The 24,489-nt window shown below is 46.1% G+C and overlaps 1 protein-coding gene across 2 annotated transcripts in view; it reads right to left on the bottom strand.

Moving 5' to 3' along the window:
- The window catches only part of Syn3 (synapsin III), a 376,504-nt gene that overhangs the window by 52,122 nt on the left and 299,893 nt on the right, over window positions 1-24,489 (bottom strand). For both annotated transcript variants that reach the window (XM_057757481.1, XM_057757482.1), the window contains exon 7: window positions 9,059-9,121. In XM_057757481.1, the coding sequence (XP_057613464.1) occupies window positions 9,059-9,121 (63 nt within the window). The remainder of the gene's footprint in view (window positions 1-9,058; window positions 9,122-24,489) is intronic.

Raw genomic sequence — 24,489 nt, 5'->3', positions numbered from 1 at the left:
AACAAGTCTACGTTCTATCCTCCTGGCCTTCCTGGAAAAACAAAACCACCAGCGTTCCCAAACTCCAGCTCTTTCCAAGAAACCAGAGATGTGACGGGTTTCCCTCCAGGAAGCTCGCAGGGCAGCTGTCTGTGCTGAGACGCCAGGAAGCCAGGTTGTCGTCTGAGGGCATAGCTTCTCCTATGGGCTGACCATAAAACCAGGCTCTTCCTGACAGACACCAGGCTGTGTTCTGTATGGCTGGTAGAACTTCTAGAAGCTAGCCTCTTTGAGCATGGGCACCAGAGCACAAGGAAACAGTGTGGGCATGTCATGTGCAGGCCTTGTGAGAGTAACTTTTTGGTTTTAGTTTCTCTTACCTGTAAAAATAAGTTTGATTTTGCGCTCTCTCTCTCTCTCCTCTCTCTCTCTCTCTCTCTCTCTCTCTCTCTCTCTCTCTCTCTCTCTCTCCTCTCTCTCTCTCTCTCTCTCTTTCTCTCTCTTTCTCTGTGTGTGTGTGGTACAGACATGCATTTATGTGTGTGGAGCCAGAGGTCAGCCTTAGAAACTTCCACCTTTTCTTCTGAGATAGGGTCTCTAGATGGTCTAGAAGCAAGATTCAACTAGACTTAGGTCAGTGAGCCACAGGGAGCTGCCTGCCTCTGTCTCCCTGAACTGGGATGACAAGTGCATGCCACCATACCTGACTTTAAAAACAAAAACACAGATTCTTGATCCTCATGTGTGTAAGGCCAGCACCTTGCCAACTGTGCTACCTCTCTAGCCCTGCATTCTACAGTCTCTCTAGTGTCTATGACTGTCTAATGGGGGGGGAGGAGGGGAGCCAGTGTTCATGTGGAACTCCCCTTTCTGAGGGCCCCAGAGAGAAAGGCTTCTGCTGACTTTTATTATACACAGTGTCCAGATATGCTGGCAAACACTGTCAGGAGAACAGAAATGAAAGAGGGAAATTTTATCTGCTTCAGTGTCCTGACTCTTCTCTGCTGCTAACCTGTGACCTCAGTAAGATGAACCCTGGGAACCCTGGGAACCTGTACACATCAGGGCTTAGATCTAATTCCCAGGAAGGCTTGGAGGCTCAAAGAATGTGTCCTGGCACACAGATAAGTTAACGTGCGCTCTCTCTCCTCCTTTGCTCACCACCAAAATCTGCTCCGTGCTATCTCGGCGAGATCGAAGTCCTGGGAAGACATTTTCTTAAGTTCCCAGAGATAGCAAATGGCAGAGGCAAGCTCACCACCAGGAATACTGGAGTCTGAAGCCATGTCCCTCCTCAGCCTTCCTCTCCTCATGCCGTTTTCTGCTTTTGATGTTTTTGGCCTTATCACCTCTTCAAGCGATGGGTAGGTAAAATCAAGGCTCACGCACATATAAGGAAATGGCATTTAGGTTTAAATAATTGGCTCACAGGAACAGTGCTGGCCCTGGTGATGCAGGGGTCAGCAGGACAATCAGGGTTTCTTGAATCTAGGCTGAAGCTCTTTCCAGTGAACCAAAGATGACGCAAGAATGTGGGAAGTGGAAAATAAGACGCCACAGAGGAAGACTGAAGCCTTGAATCCTAGCTTGGAAAATGAGCTCCCTCCTGATCTAGATGAATTTTTCTTCAACATGACACATACCAGATTGACAGAGCATTTGAATCCTGTCCCTGTCCCGTCTGGCTCACGCCTTTAATCCCAGCACTCAGGAGGCAGAGGCAGGTGGATCTCTGTGAGTTCAAGGCCAGCCTGGTCTACAAGAGCTAGTTCCAGGACAGGGACCAAAAAGCTATGGAGAAACCCTGTCTCAAAAGTCAAAAAAAAAAAAAAAAGCATAGTATTTTAGTATCTAAAGGCAGAAATAAAAGTAAGGGTCTATAGGTTGTGCACGTAGTCATGCATGAGATACATATGTGTATAAATCCTCCATGGATTCCCCTCATTCATGGAAGCAGGGCTCTGGTCACTCACACCTTACAGACTTCTGCTGACCACAGGTCATGGTTCTCCTTTCTGGCAGACTCCCGATGGGAGAAGAATCTTTGGATTCCTTAACTGCTCCCCTGGACCCAGTTCCCTCCTCTCCAGCATGGAGTTCTAAGCCCACCTCCTCCCACCTTTAGAGCAACAGTGCTGGGAAGGCTCACTAAGTGAGTCAACCGAAGGGAAGGGATCTGAGTCCAGGTTGCTTAGAGCTGATGACGGCAGTGAACTGGGGCAAGTGGGAGTGTGTGAGATGCTGGGGTTGCTGCAGGCACTGCACAGGGGACAGACACCTGGCTGTCCAGAACACACAGAACAGCTGCAGAGCGCGTTAGCCTGTCACTCACTGCTTGGGGCTCCTTTCATAGCAGCAGCACTGCGCATGCAAGGGAAGAGTTAGGTCTTCTAGTTCCCTATAGTCTGTTACCACCTCAGTGGCCACGCCCTCCACTCCTGAGCTCAGCCAGACTGCCCATGCCTCAATTTCCTCATCTGTAAAATGGAGGTCTCAATAGTACCTTCCTTACAGAATCTAGTCAATAAATGAATACAAAACCCATCTGTCTGTCTGTCTAATGTCATCTATCACTTAGACTAGTTCTTAGATAGAATAAAATCAATATGACATTAGTTTTTTTATCATTATTGTGATTATGATAGTCTCTCCTTACCCATAGTTTTGCTTCCCACAGCTATTTGCGAAATTTGAAAATATCAAATGGAAAATTTCAGGAATAAATAATTCCTAAGTTTTTGTCACATGCCATTCCGAGCAGAATGACAAAATTGTGTCCCAGCCTCCTCCCAGCTGCTTCTGGTGTGAGCCATCCCTCTACGGCATTCCATGCAGTATACGCTACCTTCCCCACGAGCCACTCAGCAGTTCTCATTTGTGAGAACTACGACTTAGGCCAATGTTTCTCAACCTGTGGGTTCCCACCCCTTTGGGGTTGGCCAATCCTTTCACAGGGGTTACCTAAGACCACTGGAAAATCTCAAAGTTACAGTGATGAAGTAGCAATGAAAATAGTTTCATGGTTGGGGGTCACCACAACATGGGCAACTGTATTAAAGGGTTGCGGCATTAGGAAGGCTGAGGACCACTGGGTTAGGTACTACCATGCTTGGGGGGTCAAGTGAACCTTGTTCTACTTTATGATGACTGTGAAATACACAAGAGTTATCAATTTGCATATGTCAAAGGGAAGCCATAAAAACTGTAGACATAGGGTTGGTACTTTTGTGATTTTAGGCCTCCATTGTGGGTGATAGGACATACCATTCCTGGATAAAGGAGACTTCTGCATTGCATTTCTATCACAGTGACTACATATCTGTCTCAAAAGTATAAATGGGGCCAAATATCTCAACTTTCATTTCTTCTCAGTTTGGGGGATATTCTATTGCTGTGTGGCCTGAGCAAGGTCCTGCTCCTCTCTGAGCCTCAGGTTCTTATTTTCTGAGAGGAGTGCCAGAATTCAAGCTCAGACAAGGAGAAACTGGGAAAGTAAAATTCAAGGCAAGTCTAGGGTAGGGTTAGCTCCTTGTGCTCCAAGCTGCTGCCTGTATTTTACCCAGAATTTAATTAAATTCCTTCCCTTTTTGTTTGTTACAAGCAACTGCCTGTTTCAGCTCAGTAAGTGCTTAATCAAAATAATAGTTCATATTTGCTACTGGACGTTGAGGTCCTCTTGCAGTAAATGTATACCACCTTTGTCTGCCACCCTCCATAAATAATACATAAAATAAATACAGATTGATATATCTATTCTGGTGCCATTACAATCCAAGGTGGGACTTTACTGTCTCTGTGTTAGAGAGTGGAAATTGAAGTACATGTTACCAGTGCATGGGAACTCCAGGTTCATGCCAGAACCTCATGAAATACACCACGTGCATTCCCCCATGCCACCTTTGGGACTTAGACTCGACTCTTGGTTTGCTGGGGAAAAAAAAGTCTCACTATGTTTCCTAGGCTCGTGCCTCTAATTCCTGAGCTCAACCCACCCATCTGCCTCAGCCTCTCCAATTGATGCCTTGAACTTGTTTTCCAATGCTGATGGTGTCATAGTTAATGTTCCCATTGCTGTGGCAAAATGACCGACATCATCTACACCAGCAGGGAAGGGCTGATGCTGGCGCACAGCAGGGAGGTCACGGTCGCAGGAGCTTGACACAGCTGGTCACAGTCAGGAGGCAGAGAGAAATGGCTGCTTAATTGACTGTTTAATTGACTTCCTGCTTTTTATTCAGTGTGGGACCCCAGCCCAAGGGAAGGTGCACTCACTCCCAGGGGCAAGTCTCTGTTTCTAGGTAAACCTTTCTGGAGACCCCCCTCACAGACACATCTAGAGCTGTATTTTCCATGACAATTCTAAATCTCACCAAGCTGACAAGGAATATGAGCCATCATGGATGTGATACATTGTGCTATTCTTTTCAATTGATTAAAACTATAAGAAATTCATCAGTGAACAATATAGGGCCATTTTTTGTTTGTTTCTGAGAAATGTCCCACTAAATAGACCAACTAGGTATGCAGTAGGCTAAACTATGTAGTCTCTAACTCGTAGCGACCCTCCTGCTTCAGTATCCTGGGTTTGGGGATTATAGTCTTGAACCCTCATATTTGGGATTATGGTATCTACACTGGGAGTTACCTGTGAGACACAGAAACTATCTTCAAACTCTTTGCACCTACATATTAGTCTCAATCTTAGGGGTCCAGTGTCTGAGGTTAAGACACAGCCTGGGTAATGGTAAGAATCTTCTGTTGATGAGGGAGGGCTTTCCAGTCTTCTGATATTGCTACAAAGTTGCTCCTTGAAGCCTGACTGACCTCGGTCTCTGCCTCAGCCTTCTGATTGCTACAAAGTTGCTCTTTGAAGCCTGACTGTCTGTGTTCTCTGCTTCAGCCTTCTGATTGCTACAAAGTTGCTCCTTGAAGCCTGACCGTCCCTGGTGTCTGCCTCAGCCTTCTGATTGCTACAAAGTTGCTCCTTGAAGCCTGACTGTGCCTGTTCTCTGCCTTGCCTACTAGATGAATATAGCGTCCTCCAGGTCTAAGTGTCCTTGTCCATGCCCGATGCTTTAGAGAGTGCTGCTTACAGTGCCCCTAGTCCTCCTACACTAGACAGCTCTCCCTTTCATTAGTTGTTCATTACTGACCAACCTGTCAATATTCTAGCTGTGCACTCATCCTTCACTCTGGAGATCATGGTTTATGTCTCTATCCTCCAAGCTGGTTACATTGTAAGACCTTATTCCAAAATGTAACAAACTATGGAAAAGGACACACAACACAAAGGGCAGTTATGTGAGTAGTTACAAAACAAACATCCCTGTAGGATCAACCAAGTCAAGAATGGTGCCCATTTCCACCTCGGCTCAGGTATCACTTGTCTTCCACCCTGAAGGTGACTTCTACCCTGACTTGTTTGTTTGCAATGCTGGAGATGAACTGGGGCCTTGTGCGGGTTGGGTAAAGATTCAACTACTGATCTCCAGATCTGCCTTTCTTGGGTTTCCTGGACGTTTTATCACCTGAAAATATCCCAGGGAACCTATAGCTTCCTAAGAGCTTTCACCTTTACGTGAGTGAAATTATCTAAATCAGCACCCCTTGGTTTCTGACTTAGTTCTGTTCGTGGTGTGTGCATGAGGTTCATGCATGCTGTACATGTAGCTTAGCTTGCTGGTATTGCCAAAATATCCTGCTTGCATGAACACACTGTGATTTTTGTCTACTGCTGACAGAGGAGTTTTGGAAAATTAACATCAAAGCTACCAAAAGCAACTGCTTTGGTTTGTGTATGATGCATTTAGAAATAGATACGTCCAAAGAACTCCTTTGTCTTCAGCTTTGTAGACAATAGGTTCTGTGTCCTTGTCAACACTTGGTGTTACCAATTGTTTCATTGTTAGCTATTCTGGTGGTTATACATTTCATTTTCTCAACAGATGATAGAGTGAGTGGAACCCATGCATATTTGGCATTTGCTGATGGTTTTGGCAACTTGACACTTGTTTGACTCATCCTGAACTTGCAGTCAAGGGATAAGAACTTGTAGTCTCTGGAGCTGTTCAGTCATCTCTCTCCTGTTAACTTCAATTGGGTTTGGGGTCCTCAGAACAGGTCAGGAATCCTTCATTCTATGGACAGCTACTATCCACTAAGTGCTCCCTTGTCCATGAACTGAGATACAACTTCAAAGTTTCTCCTAATACTTACACCCAGCATGTGACATTATTTTCACATCTACGGGGAAGAGCCCCCTTTCCTCTCTGTCAGCATTCTTGAAAACCCATGTTTACTTTGGTCTATGTCACCTTCTCAGTTTGGAGATTGACTTCTTGACCTTTGGGACATCCCTCTTGCTGACGCATGGCATTCAACTCTCTAGGCCCTTCCTTATTTCCACTTGGCGCTTATTTTAGGCTTTAGTGATATAATTAAGTCCTTGGGAACTCTCTGACTTTACCAGAGTTGCTCAGGATGGTAATGGTAGACAGAGGGCAAGGGGCAAAGAGAGAAACAGGCTCAGGTGACAAGAACTTGGTGGCTCTTTGGACATGGAGAAGGTGGAGATGACTCATATGTTCCTGAGTTGTTTGTGTTGGAGATGGAAGATCACCCCGGGGCTGGGATGTGCTAGTCAAGCACTCTACCCCTGAGCTACCCTCACCCTTTGGTTTCGGTTTTGAGATAACGGAATGACAGGTTTCTGCTCCAGATATGGAAGTCACAGGAGAGGAGGAATAAGAATGGGAGGGGGGGGAGATAATGGACATTGTTTGGTATGTTACCATGGAGACAAGGTAACAAAAGACAGGAGGTAATTGGAGATATAGGAAATATGACTCAGGAGGCTATTGACATGAGGATGACAGCCGAAGCTGAGGGAGCTTGTGAGAGATAACAGTGTGCTTATGGCGCGGCCATGGTCGGGATGGCGCAGGAGAGTTTGTCCTTTAAAGAGACTGGAGACAGAATCAACGAAACAGAGGAAGAAAGCCAGGAGAAGAACCTGAATCAGAGACCACTAGGGAAAAAGTCGGAGGAAAAGAAGGGATGCTCAGAAAGTTTAAGTGATGTAGAGACATCAATTCAGGACAGAAGAATTAGCATGGATTAGCATGAAGACCATTGGGTACCATGGGGAGGGAGCTTTCCACCCAGATGTTGATGAAGGAGTGGGCAAAGAAGGGATAGGCTTCTAGAGGAGGGTTCACCCATCCACCAGGCCCCATTATTAGCATTCAGACATTTACTCTGCCTGCTCCCAGAGACCTAGCAGGACAAGTCAGCAGCAGCAGCCAAACTGATGTAGCTACCACAGTTACCAAGTAGAGCACTCTCCCTAAGTAATAAAAGGAAAGCCCCTCCTGACCCCCACTCCTCCTGCTCCCCCTCAGAGGCCGGCCTCTGCGGGACCCAAATAAACCTCTGTTGCTTGCTGTGACCTTGTGGTGTCCCTCAGTTCCAACCACCAAGGCTGCCTTCCTGCTGCCCTTAAACTTACACCTATCCCAGGTCCTGGGATACAGAAATGGGAAAAGAAGCAAACGTTCCTTTCTTTATCCTGTGGATGTTCCAAGGAGTCTGGACAGAAGTACATGGTTTGGATATTAACCCCCCTCCCCAAACACAAGTGTTAAGTGTGTGTCCCCACTGCAGCAATTTAGAACCAGAGGCTCGGGAGGGGGGATTGGGTCAGGAAGGTTCAGATCTCATCAATGAATTCATAGCCTAAAGGGTTTGAAGGGCAGTAGCTTTGTTACTCTCATTCCTTCAGCTGCCTTGACAAGAACAGTTTGAATTCAACACACCCTCTCTGCTGCGGTAAACTGTGCCAGCATAGGCCCCCAAACAGGGCCAAGTGGTCATGAATCAAAAACTCAGAAACAGGCAGAAATAGACAGACAGACAGACAAGCAAACTTCCTAGAAGCTGATTTTCTACACATTTTGTCACATGGACAGTAGGCTGTCGCGCACAGAAAGACTCACTTTAGAGGCTGTTCATTAGAACCACCATCTAACAGATGAAGAAACCCAAAGGGGCTGGTTTAGAACTTGCCCCACCCTGCCCTGCCTCACCCTAAACCTTTGACCCTTTCCTTATGCCACCTGAATGGGAAGAGCACAGGTAGGAAGGGATCCGGGCGGCAGTCTGGCAGGTAGAGAAGAATATAGACATAAAGTGAAGAATTGTACAGCTGTCTAAGTTGGTCAAGGCAAGACTCCTCCCCCCTTGTCATTTAGTTCTTGCTGAGGCCCAAGAGCTATCTTGCTATAGCTCCCCACTGCACACAACTCTAGGATTGGATTTTCCTCTCGTCTGGGCCCACCCATCTCTCTCTCCTCTCATGGGAGGTAGGTACATGAACCCAAGCTATCTCCCAGGGGATATGATGCTGGGAAGAGAGACCTCAGTCAGGGGTCCAAAACCAAGTTTAGCTTTGAGACTTACAACTGAGAGGCTGACCAGTACAGCTGCCCTGGATGTCATCTGTGATTGTTTAAAGTACTTTGTTTAGTTTGGCAGAAGCCTGCTGACTCCAGGGCTCCTGCTGGGAGTCCTGTTTGCACTTCGATGGTGCTAGCCCAGCAGGTGATAAAGGGACAAATAGGACAGGAGCTTATAGCACTCGAAGATAATAGCTACTTGACACAAAAGAGTCATTGTTAACAAACGTTTTTCCTTCATGTCTCTTAAGTTATAACCGTGGAGAACTGTAAGTTATCAATTCAAGGTGATGTTCACAGCTCAGGCTGAGGAGAGAGACAGTGTAAGCTTTGGGGAGTCAGCTGGGAGCAGAGGGAGGTGGATTGTAGATTACTTCTAACACTCTCTTTCGGAGACTGTGCCAGTGGGGAAGGGCAGCAGACAGTCTGGGGGAGTCCTGAGGGCTGTACCAGTGCAGGAGGGGCAGCAGGTAGTCTGGGGGAGTTCTGGGGGTCTGCACCAGTGCAGGAGGGGCAGCACGTAGTCTGAGGGAGTTCTGAGGGCTGTACCATTGGGAAAGGGGCATCAGGTAGTCTGGGGAGAGGTGGCTATATTGACTGTATGCAAAGGTCTTCTCATATCTTACCTTTCCCATGCCAGCATGGGCATGTCCCAGCTTGATCACCACGGGGAAGTGCGGCGCTGTGAGCTGAAAGACACAAGAGGAAATCACTCATTATTACTCTCAGAGCATTGCCGCGGGAGGCTCTGGGCTGTCTGTTCTGTAGGAAGGTTCACTCACAGAATGTTGTCAGGGATCCCCACAGAAAGCTCTGCAGGTGTTCAACCTGTGCTCCAGAACACCTGTGTACATCTGGGCTCTCAGAACCAGCTTGCCTGGGAGCACCCAACAGTCTGTAGAGATAGAGGTGTTCCAGACAACTGATTTAAAATTCTGACTTTCCAGGCAGTGGTGGTGCACACCTTCAATCCCAACACCTGGGAGGCAGAGGCAGGAGGATCTCTGTGAGTTCGACACCAGCTTGCTCTAAAAGAACTAGTTCTAGGACAGGCTCCAGAGCTACAGAGAAACCCTGACTCGAAAAAAAATTAATAATAAAAAATAAAAAAATAATAAAAGTCTGGCTTTACCCTAGTGCAGATGCAGGCAAAATGGGGACGATACCAGTGTTCACACAATGGGATGGTCATGAAATTGGCAGGAATTCTTTCCTAGTTTATGTTCATGAGTGCTTTGCCCACATGTATGTATGTGTACTGCACGTGTGCCTGGTGCCCATGGAAGCCAGAAGAGGGCATTGGGTCCTGAAGAACTGTAGTTACAGAAGTTTCTGGGTTGCCTTGTAGATGCTGGGGATCGAATCCAGGTCCTCCGGAAGAACAATCAATGCTCTTAACCGCTGAGGCATCTCCAGTCCCATGTCAGGAATTCTGAAGCTTTGAGTTCAGAGGATGGCAGCTTCATTTTCCTGGCACACTTCTGCCTCCCATAATACTCCAGGTGCCTAGCAAGTCTCCTTACAACTCCTACCTTTCTTTCGGGCACTGCAGGAGTTCAAGGCCACTCTGCTGCTAGCATTTATCAGTTATGTCCTATAGGCACTGTGCTAAATAGCCTCACGACAGTGGCTTCTTTGTAGCATTGCACTGTTTTCCAGGCAACTGTCCTTGCCTGCCTGGTGCCCTGTTACATTGCCAGTCTCTCAGACATTTCTCAGACATTTCTAATGCCAACACAAGGCTGAATACAGAATCTGTGCTTCAATCTGTTCTGCCAGCATCATTTTCTGGAGGGATGTGGGCCTCTCTCCCTTTGATACAAATAAAGAGTGCCGGGAGGAGAGACGGAGAGGAAACCAATGCTCACATCTGCGCTTTGATTTGTCCCTTTCATGTCATTCCTACGTCATCTGGAGGGTGTTTGCTTGGTTTGTAGGAGTCTATTCTGGTTTGCTTGAGGTCAAAGTTTATCTCTCCTTGCCACATAGCAATGATGTCAGTCTCTTCCTTTTGGATCATGCTGTCCCGCAACAGGGGCCATCACATCCCCTTCTCTAGGCTGTACAGATAGTCTGTCACCCTGTCCTGGGGTGTTCCCAGCAATGCACTTGTCCCTGGGGAGCTCATTTTTTCCCCTTGGTTGTCTTGCCCAGTGATCATCTGTGGATCACAACCACCAAACGAACTTAGGTGCAAACTTGATTGTATTAAGACAAACCTAAGAGATGAATGGAGCACACTTCTGAGTGTGGTTTGTGAGTGTGTTTCCAGAGGTGACTAGACCGTGAGACCTTGACCTAATGGATGATCAATGGTGGACTAATTGATCAAGGTCAATGGATGACCTTGGTGGACTCAAAGCAGGATAATGGCACTGTTGGGAGCTGGTAAAACATCAGCGGTGGGCTCTTGTTGGAGGACAACACCCTTGTTCTTGGGAACTACGTCCTGCCCCAGCCCCTTACTATCTGAGTACCACTCTGTTCCCTCTCCACAAAGTTGGGAACCATGGCAACACTCCCTCCCCATGATGGACTGACCCAAGGAAATGGTGAACCACAATAAATCCTTCCTCCATTATGTGTCTATTTCAAGTGTTTTGTCCTAACAATGAGAGAGGAAAAAAAACAGCAAGGTATACATCATCTCATTATACTCCCATAATGCCACTTGAGGCAATCTGGAGAGGTACTCAGTATTATTATTATTGTTGTTATTATTATTTAAGCATTTTACAGATAAGAAAATTTTGCCAGCTGAGAGCTGAGGACTTCAAGTGGATTCTGTAATCCCCAAGCTCAGTTTGGATAATTCTCCCCCCCCCACCCATTTCAGCCTAAATATTACCATGCTCCTGTACTCAAGGTGAACCAGTTTATCTTTTTAAATAAAGAAGTAACATTTGATTTTGATACCAAAAGCAATATTCAGTCAGTGGAAAAGTTAGGAAATAAATTGCAATAACTTATTAAGTATACAAAAGGGCAATAACAGTTGTCCCAGACTTCTCGTCTGCTGGTCTGAGGAAAAAAAAAAGCCTATAGTTGCTTTTTATTTGTTCTGTTTTTTTATGAAACTGGGAGCACAGTGCACATCCAGTTTTGTTTCCCGCTCTTTGTACCTGATAATAAGCAGTGAGAGTGTTTCTGGTGGTTATTATTTGTTGGTTTAACAGTTATAAAATAATTCCCATCTGAAACAGACTTCAAGAGCAGCTTTGGGCCATCATGTTGATGAAACAAAACACTGCCCAAGCAATTGAAAACCATGATATGATTCTTTCCTTGATGTAAGCCGTTCCCTCCCACCCTAGAGGGAACCAGTGCGCAGATTCTGTATTTATTCTTCCCCTGCATCTATTCATAACCTTAACACCATATAATTTCTAACAAACATTGTGGATCTTTAAACTTCAGCTTTTGTGCTTTAAAAACATATTCTTTTACTATTTCATACACACACACATGTACTTTGACTATCCCCCCCCCTTTTTAAATCTACCTCTTTCTCCCCTCAAGTCCTTCACCTTCTTCCATGTCTTTATTTGCTTGTAACCAGGGTTGCCTGTAAGAGCACGGGTGGGGGAGCCATTTATTTGAACAAGGCTCACCATTGGCTGCACCACTGAGGAATAGGATTCTCCCATCATCAACTTTTAACTGCCTACAGCCCCTTAGGGAAGGGTGGGGCCTTTTGAGCCTCTCCCCATCCATGATGGAGGCTGATGGGCTAGTCTTGTACAGGCTTTGCTTAGTAACCACTGCTCCTGTGAGTTCATGGGGGTGCAACAGTCATATCACCAGAGGGAGGGAGGCACTAACTCTGGAAGGAAGAGGGAGAGGTTTAGGAAAACTGGGTGATGGAAAAGGAGATTAGAGTCTCTGGGTCCACAGTGCCAGCTGATCTGGGCTGGAACAAGATGAAATCATAACCCAAGGGAATCATGACTACACCAGGAGGAACGCTGTCTGGGTGCTCCAAGTTGGGTAATTCCAGTGTCAAGACTTTGTGATGGTTAGCACTGGTAATGAACTTGAATGGATTGAGAGACACCGAAGAAATCAGTAAAGCACAGCTCTCTGGTGTGTCTGTGAGGGCATTGTCAATCATTTAGATTGCAAGGGTTAATTAAGCGATGGTTAATCTATTGATGGATTCAGACTTTGAAAGATATAACCTAAGGCAGTGGCAAGATGAATTGGACCTAGGGAGAGGAAGTGGGTCATAGGGGTGTGTCTTTGGAGGGCAGACCTTCTTTTATGTTGTTCTGCTTTACCACATATATACCCAGAACCAAGGACTGTGGTATTGGAGGAGGGAGCCGCTTGTTCTTCCCTGCAGCCCAGCTAGCTTAGACACGAAATAATCACACAGAAACTGTATTAATTAAATCACAGCTTGGCCCATTCGCTCTAGCTTCTTATTGGCTAACTCTTACATATTAATTTAACCCATTTCTATTAATCTGTGTATCACCATGTGGCTGTGGCTTACTGGGTAAAGTTCCATCTGGCTCCAGTGGGGCTACATGGCTTCTCTCTGACTCCGCCTTTTCCCTCCCAGCATTCAGTTTAGTTTTCCCTGTCTAGCTCTGTTCCCATACAGCTCTGCTATAGGCCCATTTTCTTTATTAACCAATGGTATTTACAGCATACAGAGGGGAATCCCACATCATGCTTCCATTTGCCAGTGCTGGGACTACAGGCACCTGCTGCTACACTCAGGATTTTATGTGGAGGATAGGGATCCGAACTCAGTTTCTCACGCTTATGCAGCAAGAACTTCACCATCTTCTCAGCCCACCTTTCTGTCTTTGTCATATATTTTCCTGGCATCTGTTGTTCATGCCTTTTCTAGCTTAGGTGACCAGTCTCCCCTGCCTGGGTGCTTTTGCCTCTTGCTCACACATATGTCTTTTTACATGCTTGTTGCACATAAATAGTTGGTGTTGTGTTTATTTTGTTTTAAAAGTATCTTTTTTTTTCACTTGTGTTTACAATGCTGGAGATGGAGCCCAGGGCCTGCTTTTCCACTGAACTACACCTCTGCCCACTCTTAAAACTCCGCATATTATATCAGCATACTCCTTCCATCGTGACAGGTGCAGTCCTTACATGGTCATCACAATAGCTGAACCATATTCCATGCACATCTGAGTTGTCTGAGGTTTCTGTCCTGCCTGGTTCCCACAATCATTATGTCCCAAAGAAATCACACAGAGGTCTACATTAGTTATAAACTGATTGGCCCATTAGCTCAGGCTTCTTATTAACTCTTATAACCTATATTAGCCCATTATTCTTGTCTATGTTAGCCACGTGGCTTGGTACCTTATTTGGAGGGGCAGTCACATCTTGCTTCTTCTGTGGCTGGGTCAGGACTGCAGACCAAGCTTTCCTCTTCCTAGAATTCTCCTGTTCTCATTGACCCGCCTCTACTTCCTGTCTGGTTGTCCCACCTATACTTCCTGCCTGGCTACTGGCCAATCAGTGTTTATTTAAAATATAAGTGACTGAATACAGACCATTGTCCCACACCACATCTGTCCTGCAATACTTGAGCCACTTTCCTGGGGATGAGCTAAGATGTATATGGTTCTCTCTCTCCATCTCTTTCTCCCCCTCCTTCCCTGCTACTGCAAACCAAATCCCACTAAACACTTTGCTCACATGTCCTTTGAACTATATTTCATCTCCAAGGGGCTAGACTTGGAGTTTTTTAAGGGGAGATATGCAGAATTTGGAGACATTGTAATAGGTTTCTGTAGCAAGTCATTTGATCTCCAGAAATGAAAGTCCTGAATCATGTAAAGAGTCCGCCCATGAAAATGACATCTCTGACTAAGATGGTTTTCCAGCCAGGTGTAGAACCAGGGACCTCTTGTGCAATGTGCCTTAGCTTCTCTCTTTCCTCACCACTATAGATAGAGAACAAGCCACTCAGCACTACCCCAAGGCTGCTTATTTCTTCTGCCATGTTCCTTCCCCTCCATACTGTGTCTATGGATCCCAAGGGCTGTTCCTATTTCTATCCATTTGCCACAAGTCAGCCCCTCCCCAAACACAGACAGGTCACAGAGGACAGAAAACATCTTGTTGGCTAGGCTATTTTTTCTCTTCCTTTCACAACAATAGCTTTATTTAGTTTCCTTGGGGATGGCTTCTCAGGGACCCTTTTCCTGGTCCCATGGCCCCAGACACTCCAGAGTTCAGCACTGCCCCATGGCAAGAGGCCTGACATCCTGTTAGAAAGGGGACAGATCCATCTTTGAAAAGAGATTCTCCACCCTGATAAAGCCTTGCTCAATAGTACCCAAATAAGCTAAAATAAGTGGGGCGGCCCTGTGTTCTTGCAGGGTGTTCCCTTGGGAAGATCGGAGTCCAACAGGCTTAGCCAAGGCCAGCATTCTATCAATGACATCCTCACACTGAAGCTGGAACTAAAACTCTACAGTGGGTGCTTGGGGATGGTCTATGCAGCTTCCTACCCAAGGCATTCCCTCTATACTCTGTGTAATGGAGATTTAAACATGAGAAGAATTGCATCCTTGCTGAACATTGCTATGGCTTTGAAGGGCATGGTCGACCGGTAGTCAGAATTAACCAGACCAGCTCAAAAACAAGGAATATAATTTTAATAATTGGGAACAAGAGAAATTCACACGACTGGGATCCAGCGAGAATCACGCACAGCCGAATGCTCACCTTACTAGACCTGGAAGGAGGTGGGAGGTCCTTGGACTTCCCACAGGGCAGGGAACCCTGACTGCTCTTTGGGCTGATGAGGGAGGGGGACTTGATTAGGGGAGGGGGAGGGAGGAGGGAAATGGGAGGCGGTGGTGGAGAGGAGGCAGAAATCTTTAATAATTAAAAAATAAATAAAAAAATAAAAATAAATATTTTAAAATAAAAAATAAAAATAAAATGAATACAAAACAAGAGGCGGACACCTGGATGCCCAGGTCCTTCTTCCGTCGCCCCAAGCGGCCACACCCTAGCCAAATGTGATTGGCTGAGCTTCCCCATCACCGCTTGAGTGTGTCTCCAAGGGTTCATGGGGGAAGCCTTGTCTCTAGCTTTGTGTTGAAGCATCAGGACCTTTAAGAGGGGGTGCCAAGTTGGTCTTTGGAGGGGGTTCTAACTAGTTATGTGGGGCCTGGCTAGCTTGCAAGACTGGGTTGTGGAAGAGCTCAAACCAGGGCCTTCTCTGCTGCTTAAGCTCCCTCCCTCATCATATGATCACACACTGTTCTGGTTAGAGTCATGCAGGAAAGGGGAGCCACAATTGAGGAGTCTATGTCTGTTATCGATTGTGGTTGAGACTTGAGGACTGTCCTAAGGTACAGATCTGGCCCAAGAAGTCCAGCAGACACCTCAGACTTAACCTCATAGCCACTGTGCTGACATCCAATCACAAACAGAAATCACAAACATCTTCAGTCACTTGTCCTGCCATGCACCTGGTTGCCTAAGATAGGCATGTCACCTCCCCTGCCTTCCCTAATTCTTACGCTAACCAGGCCCAGGGTTGGCACTCAGGAAGGCCTAGGAGGTGTTTTCTGAGTGCCTATGGTCTCTCTGCTCTGATAATTCTGCCTCTGTCTCATCCTACCTCTCACTGCTTTTAGTGTCTTGGAAAAATACTGGGAGCAAATTTGGAATAATTAAACTGATCATGCCTACCGACAAGCAAGCATTCCTTTCTCTTACATTTCCTGTTCCCCTGAGAAACGCAATGGCCAGAAGCAAACCTACAGGCTGGCAGCATCTGCCCGCAGACAAGCTCTCCTTGTTCTTCTTGCCTCTGTGAGATTAGGGTTCACAGCAGGCTCAGGCTGTCAGGATACTACCCTTACCACCTCAGGGACTCTCTAGGTGCTGCTCACATGCAGAGGACATCCTCAGAGGAAGAGTTTGTCTGGGGGAGGAGCCAAATGATCCTGAAGGGGCAGGATACAGGAGACCACCTTCATGCTCCTGAAGATAGGCCGTCTCAGGATCCCCAAACTTCTGGGCTGCCCACGGTTCTTTCCTCTCCCTTCGCCTTCTTCCTGTCCTTTCCTTTTATTTACATTTAAATTATTTTTTCTTTAGCCATGGTCTACCTATACCACACATGCGCCCTGTCTTCCCACAGGAGTCTCCTTAGGAAGGTTTCTTAGCCTCCTTGGTTGGTTTGAATGAAAATGGCCCCTCTAGGCTCTCTGGGCGTGGCACTATTAGAAGTGGTGGTCTTGTTGTAGGAGGTGTGGCTTTGTTGGAGAAAGTGTGTCACTGGAGGTGGGCTTTGAGGTTTCCAATGCTCAAGCCAGGTCAGCGTGCCATTCTCTTTCTGCTGCCTATGGATCAGATGAGGGGACTCTCAGCTGCCTCTCCAGCACCATGTCTGCCTGCACACCACGATGATTCTCCTCCATGATGATAATGGACCTCTGAATGTAATAAGCCAGCCCCAGTTACATTTTTTTTTCATAAGGGTCTCCATGGTCATGGATGTTTCATCACAGCAATAGTAACCCTAACTAAGACCCCCTCGCCTCCCAGGTGCTTTGTCTGTAAAAGAAATGAAGTACACACCAGCACACCATTGTTGTGGGATCTGTGTCTGCATGTGAACCACACACGTTTGGATTTGGACCCCACATAGTTCTCTGTGGGCAACAGAAATGGCATTCCCTGAAGATCAACCCAAACACCCCAACCTTACCATCCATTCCAGCTAATGGACATTGTTTTAAAGTTTTATTTATTTATTTATTTATTTTAGAGAAGGTCTCTGAGTCCCATTGAGGCCAGGTTGGCCTTGGACACCTCCTGCGTCCATTTTCCCAGTCATGTAACATGCCCGGCTCAATATTTGGTGATGTTGAGGCTCAATTCAGGGATTTCATATATGCTAGGCAAGAATCTGCTGATGAGTTACAGTCCTGCTGCAGGAAATCCTTCAGCAAGTAGCCTTTAAGTTACCCACCCACTTGGGCATGGCCTCTTATACTATAAATGCTGAGGCTACCTTTCAGTGTCTTTCATAGGTAGGAGACGACCAAGACCCAGGCAGAGGCTAGGGCCTATGCTAAAGGGTGAGACAGGTCTCTGGTTAATGAACATTTTAAGAGGATGTCTGATTCGAGAAGCCATATCTATTCTGTGTCTCCTGGTGGCCAGCTGTGTTTTGCTGTGGCCTTATAATAGACACACCCCACTTAATTCCCACGAACCCCATCACAGCGTTGCTACTTCTGACTCATGAACCAGAACCCTAAGACCTAATTAAACAATTGTTCAGCTGATGCTGAAGCCAAATCCATGCTTGAAAACTGAACTGTTTCTCACACTGGCCTGAGTCATAGGAATGACCCAGACCCCACTCTATAGAGAATCATGGGATGAAGGGGGCAGTGGATCACACAAGAATGATTTCAACTCAGCTACATAGTCCGCTGGCTACTTCAAGAGGAAAGGAGTATTGAAGAGGTTATCACAGACAACAAGCAAGGTGGCATTTGGACTCTAGGTTTTGCAGATAGAGTCAGTTTGCCTAATAAAGAAAGGGCCATTCCAGGCAGATGTATCCATGAGGAAATGACACAAAAGTCAAAATTTCAGAAAGTTCAGGAACGATCATCAGAGTCAACTATGGGAAAATCCTGCAAGGGAGAGGCTAGCCAGTATCTACGCCTAGTGAAAATCTCGCTTTGTTACTGCTCTCTCTAAATGAGGATAGACACAGAGTCACTGCGTTCTCTGCATGCTCAGGGGGTTTATGCTAAAAATATCAGTTTATGTGTACATTATAAAATGTACACATTTAAACCAAACCACAAATTTGGTTACTTTGTTTTGGCTGCCCGCCTCCCTGCCTCCCCAAACCTAGAGTTTCCAAAAATGAAGTCTTCGCTTCTTCTTTCAGGAACACATGTTGAAGTGTTTTCAGATGAAAGGACAGAACGTCTTGAGCTTTCTTTAAAATAATCCCATGCGGTCTGGATGTGGAAGTGAGTCTGGCGTGGTCACAGACGGGGTCTGAACTGGAGCTGAGCAGGGGCACAGGCATAGTGCGGGGGGCTACTTTGTGTTCATGTGTGTCTTTGACCATTTCCATCACAAGTCATTTTATGTGTGTATGTGTGTGTTCATGTTTGTGTATGTACACGTGTGCACATGGAAAATATCTTCCTTAATCTCTCTCCACCTTATTTTTTGAGACAGGGTCTCTCATTGAATCTGGAACTCACAAATTTGGCCAGACTGGCTGGCCAGTGAGCATTAGGGATCATCTTGTCTCTGTATCCTCAACTCAAACATTGTGTGTGCCATCACGTTTAGCTTTTTTACTATGATGCTTGGAATCAGGTCCTTATGCATGTGTGACAAGCATTGTACCAACTGAGCTATCTCTCCACTCTCACAGACCATTTCTTTCAGGGTCTCTCTCACTCAGTGTGGACCCCCAAAGTCCCAGAATGAATATCATAGCTAGGTAGGAGTATAAATGATGGAGTGGGTGACCACAGGGCATGAAGCCAAACCAAAAAAATTGACTCAGTGGCTCAGGCTGCAACCTGCAGGTGGTAGGCACCAGACAGAGCTGATACTATTCAGTTTTCACTCAGGACAGGGCACCCAGAATACTGATTAGCAGGAAGGTAGCAGTAATGGGTAGGAGTAAGGAAGGTCTGGGAACAGATGAAGGATCCAGCTGAGGCCTGTAGGCTGAGTGTTGGCAGCTTGCTGTCTACTTCACATTGTCCCCAGGTTGTGCTGAGGTGGTGTCCACAGCTTAGGATGGAGGCATGAAGCTCCTAGTGTATCCTTACATCATCACGTCTCCAATATAAATAAATTTTAGAACAGGCAATTCCCCACTGGACTTGAGGCTATAGTCCTGTCCTCCTGGCTACCACTGAGACAGGACAATGACAGGTTCAAGGCTTGAACCCTAGAGAATAGGTGATGCCTTGTGATGATAGGTTCATGAGAATTACCCACTGGCCAGACCAAGTGTGACATCTTGTCCTGCCTCTGAGCCCCTCCTCGTTCAGACAAGCTGCCTGATGGCAGCTGGCTCTCTATGAATAGAAAAACCCAGGGAAGCAGAGGCTTTCTCAACACCAACAGATCCCTGCCAGATGAATGAGCCAGCCCAGGTCTGACCCAGCCTAGAGCAGCCTCTCCATAACTGTCTACAGGCTGGAGGGAATGGAAGTGAGATCACCCCGGTGTCTCCTCTAGGACAAAGCCATTTCCTCTTAGTTCCAACGCTTCAGAGAGGCATGACTTCTGAATTAAATTCCAAGTGGAATAGGGCTGGGCAGAAACAAACCATTAATATGTCAACCCTTTAAACTTAGGTCTCCATCTTTCTCTTGGCTCCTTAGCGTGGGGTTTCCTCATTTTAGATGGATGGTGTGATTCCCTCCATTAGGGAAAAAAACCTTCTAGATGCCTTTAAATCAGGCAAGCAAGTAAGGGCTCCCTGTTTCATTTTGAAGGTTTCTGGACTGAATATTCAGTGACCGCATAATGGACCAAGGGATAATGGCCAAAGCCCCTAAATCATTCACCAGACAGGACAATCTCAGCCACTGGGACTTGGAGACCCCTGGCAGCACTGTGAGTGGAGTCCCCATCACATGGAAAGATGACTGGGAGTGGGAGGTCTCATCAAGAAAGTAGGCTCACACTCGAGGAACTGATGGCTCTGAATGGACCAAAATCCTTTAGCTCACCTATCTGAGTGCGTTCAAAGATATCTCTATCTAACCTAGGGATAGAGGAAGCTGAGGCCCCATCTGTAAAGTGTTGTTCCTTTCTGAAACTTAGTATACCCACTGGTAAAACAGGTCTGAGTTGAAGAGCTGCAAAAACATGGTGTGGGGGATGGCCTGGTGATGGCCTGGGAATTGGTAGGTGGGCTGTGTTTCCTCACGCACATCTTGTTTATCATTTCAGATATTCCTGTTTTTGATAGCCTCTCTCTGCAGGACCATTCTCAGGAATGCCTGAGGTCTAGAGCTCTCTTTCCTTCTTGCTCTCTCTGTCTGTCTCTTTCTCCCCATTTGAATGTAAGGGTCTGTGCATATATGTCAGTGCATGAACTTGTAGAGGCCAGAAGTCAACCTCAAATGTCATTCCTCATTAGCGGTCTACCTTGTTTTTGGAGACAGTCTCTCCTTGACCTGGAGCTCCCTAGTTAGGATAAGCAGACTGGTCAGCAAGCCCCAGTTAGCTGCCTGCCTCTGCCTCTACAGTGCTAGGATTGCAAACACTTTAAATGTGGATTCTGGGGTTTGAACTCAGGACCTGTTGTTGCATGGTGAGCATTTTCATGGCTGAGTTATCTCTAGTCCTAGATCTTTGCCTTTCAATGTGTGGTTGTAGAATCTGTAGATCAACAACCACATGTCTCATTTACACTCCGGCTTGAGGACTCAGGTCCTACATTTTAACAGGATGCTCAGCTGATGCAGGTGCAGGTTTGAGATTACTGGTCTACCTAACTATATGTTGGTAGCTAAATCTTGTTACTTCTGAAATTGACCCATTTAAAAAAGGAAAGGGATTAATCTATTGACTTTGAGAATTAAATTCCTATAAAGATCAAAGCCTGTTATCCCCGAGGGAAGGCCTACTTCCAAGCTTTGTTTTTTAAACTTGCACTTCCATTTTCTTATTTCCAAAGTGTTCTCTGCCTTTTCTTAAATCTTTTTTAACAATAACTATGAAAGCACCATGCATGGGGATAAAGGATTTGAACTGGAAAGAGTGCCATGATCACAACCTTGCACCTCAGTTTTCTTCTCTAAGGAGATTATTGTACAGACTGAATCATGAGTTCCTTCTCATGCCTGACCTTGGGTAGGAAAGGGTCACTTGCCATCAGGTCGGGTAGGGGACAGCTCTCAGCAGCTCTCTCTAACTGGAGGCCCAACAGTGCTGGAGTAACTTCTGTCTTTCTTCTCCAGCAGGCAGAGAGTCAGTCTCAGGGCATCTCTTTGTGCTTCTGGCTCACACTCATCCTGTGCACAGTTTAGGGTCTACTCACTCATCACACCCAGTGACTCATCAAGATCTCTACTATGATAGCCAACTTAAGAGGATAGATCTGAGACCCAGAAAAATTGAGAAACTCATGTTTGGCCTAGCTAAGAGGTGGCAGAGCAAAGATCCCGACTAAAGCCCTCACGAAGGTTCTAAGGTACCAGGACCTTGCAGGTGGAGTTGAGGGTGGTAATATTGGCTTCCACACCACCTGCTTGCTTCAGGCATTTCACTGACATCCCTACAGAAAAGCTGGATCAAACCCTGTATGCACATGACTGGGATGGGGACAAACCCCATAAAAGGCCCTGTTTGCTTACAGTCTGCACAGCTAGGCTGGATTAGTCCAGCTATGTCAATAGCTTTGGAAAATCAGCAGGCTGGAAAAGCCCATTTTGTCCTGAAGAGTGCTCCCACTCAGACTTATCTGGGTCTTCCCAATGCCAATGTCTCAAATTTGTGGCTTCAATAGAAAAAAAAAATCATCACTTAGCAGAAATCTTTCTCAGTTCCCTATCTGTGTAAAGACCCAACTGGGAAGGGTGTGGGGCTGGGTTTCCTCTTTCCCCTCTCATTCTCATTTTAGGGAGACCCACCTCTCCAAGCTGGGAGAATCAGATGAGCAGAAACAGCGAGGCTCTGACCACTGATGGCTCCTTGTTCTGGGCTGCTGGGGGCTGTGTTCAGAGTACCCCCTGTATGAGAAGAGCTTTAGCTCAGGTAGGGTGGCTCCTTGGCTTCTGTTTCACTTTCTTCCTTGCCATTCTTCTTCTCTTTCTGTCTTTTAGAAGTGAGTGCAGGGCCTCATGGTTGCTGAGCAAGTACATTGCCACTATCCAAGGTCTTGCTTAGTTACACAGGCTGGCCTTGAACTTTCAACCCTGCCTCTACTCCAGAGTAGCTGGGATGAAAGGCCTTCACTATTCTGCCCATCTTTTTCTTAAAGTGAGCTGGGGTGTTCTTGTGGAAGATTTAGAGCATTGAAAACTCCTTGGTTTTGCTGTTTTATATACAAGAGGAAACAGAACCATGGTCCCTGCTCATGTGTTTTGGTCATCACTGACTAACTTTGCAACTAAGTGCCAGGGATCCAGGGGCTGTGAAGGAGACTGTCTTTCATGAGTGCCCTTCCCCAGAGTGGGACCTCTCTTCTACCCTTCACTTTGGCCATGGGGCAATCGGTAAAGGCAGGGCTGGGCTGGGTACTTGGTGGGAGAAGGGTGAATGGAACCACAAGCAGAAGCCTGCCAAAGAGCAAATGCAAACACGCCCCCTCCAGCACACAGTGGCAGTCTGTCTAAAGATATGTCCCCCAAAGCTGGGCATTTGAGCACTTAAAAATCAGTTGGTGGCATTGTTTGGAGAGGTTCAGGTGGTGCAGCCTTGCTGGAGGAAGTATGTCACCAGGGCCAGGCTTTGAGATGAAAAATTTCTCGCCACTTCCCAGTTTGCGCTCTCTTCCCTTCCTGCTCATGGTTGATATGTAAACTCCCAGCTTCCTGTCCCTTCTCCTGCCACCATGCCTTCTAGTTGATGGCATGGTCTCTCTCCATCTTATCTTTCTGGAACAGGAAGTCAAATAAACCCTTCCATAAGTTGCCTTGGTTGTGGTGTTTCATCACAACAATAGAATGGTAGCCAATACAAAGACCCTTTTGTTACCCCACTGCTCTGGTTTGATTTTTGCTGCGATTAAACACTGACCAGAACAACTTGGGGGAGGAAAGGGTTTGTTTAGTTACACGTTCCAGTTACAGTTCATCCTTGGGGGATGTCAGGGCAGGAACTCAAGTAGGAGCCATGGAGGAATGTGCTTACTGGTTTGCTTATCATAATTTGTTCACTTTCCCTCTCTACCTTCCTTTTTTCCTTCCTTTTTTCCTTCCTTTTTTCCTTCCTTTTTTCCTTCCTTTTTTCCTTCCTTTTTTCCTTCCTTTTTTCCTTCCTTCCTTCCTTCCTTCCTTCCTTCCTTCCTTCCTCCTTTTCTTTCTCTTTTCCATTTTTTTAATTGAAAACATTTTAAAATTAAATGTTTTGATCCTGTTCTTCCCTTTCCACAGATGAATGCAGATTCTGTCCCCCTCCTTACCTACCCAACTCTAAATTCTTTCTCAAAACAAACAAGCAAACAAAGTAAAACTACAAGCCCTCAAAACCAAGGAAACAAAACAACACTCAAATAGAAAAAGAGCCCCCCCAATAAAAAACCCTGACCAAATTTTAATCACATAAGAGCACACAAATAACATAGAGTCCATTTTATGTCAGCTACACACTACTCCTGAACATAAGGCGACCCTGGAGTGGCTGATGTACCCAGTGTCACTCCACTGTAGAAAACCAATTGTCCCCCTCCCAGCAGGTATGAACGACAGTTCAGTTGTTAACCTTTACCCTAGTGGCTAGGTTTTCATTCATCCATCTATTAAAAATATAACAAAATAAGATAAAACAAAAGCTATCGCATAGTAACTGGATAAGGACAAAGCAACAGTAAGAAAAGAGCCCAAGAGAAGGTACAAGAATCAGAGACCCACTTATCTGCATAACTTGGGAACCTCATAACAGTACTAAACTGGAAGCCATAATGTATACAAAGAGTCCAGACCCATGCAGCCCTGTGAATGTTGCTCCAGTCTCTGTGAGTTCATATGAGCTTTGCTCATTTTGATTTAGAGGGCCTTGTTTCCTTAGCATCCTCCATCCCCTCTAGTTCTTGAGCTCTCCCTGCCTCTTCTTCCACATGGTTCCCTGAGCCCTGAGGGGAGGGATTTGTTGGCGACACCCCATTTAGACTTGTGTCTTCCAAGGTCTCTCACTCTCTGTGCAATGTCTCTTGTGGGTCTCAATGTTTGTTCTCACCTGTTGCAGGAAGAAGCTTCTTTGATGATTCAGCCTACTTTCTTATACAACCCAAGGGTACCCGCCAAGGGGTGGTACTGCCCACAGTGGTCTGGACCTGCGACATCAGCCATTAATCAAGAAAATTACTCCACAGACTTGCCCACAGGACCAT

The sequence above is a fragment of the Chionomys nivalis genome, chromosome 25 (genome assembly GCF_950005125.1).
Source record: "Chionomys nivalis chromosome 25, mChiNiv1.1, whole genome shotgun sequence".
NCBI classification, from domain to species: domain Eukaryota; kingdom Metazoa; phylum Chordata; class Mammalia; order Rodentia; family Cricetidae; genus Chionomys; species Chionomys nivalis.
Note: the sequence above shows the minus strand (reverse complement) of the source record. Positions and strands in the feature narration are given on the sequence as shown.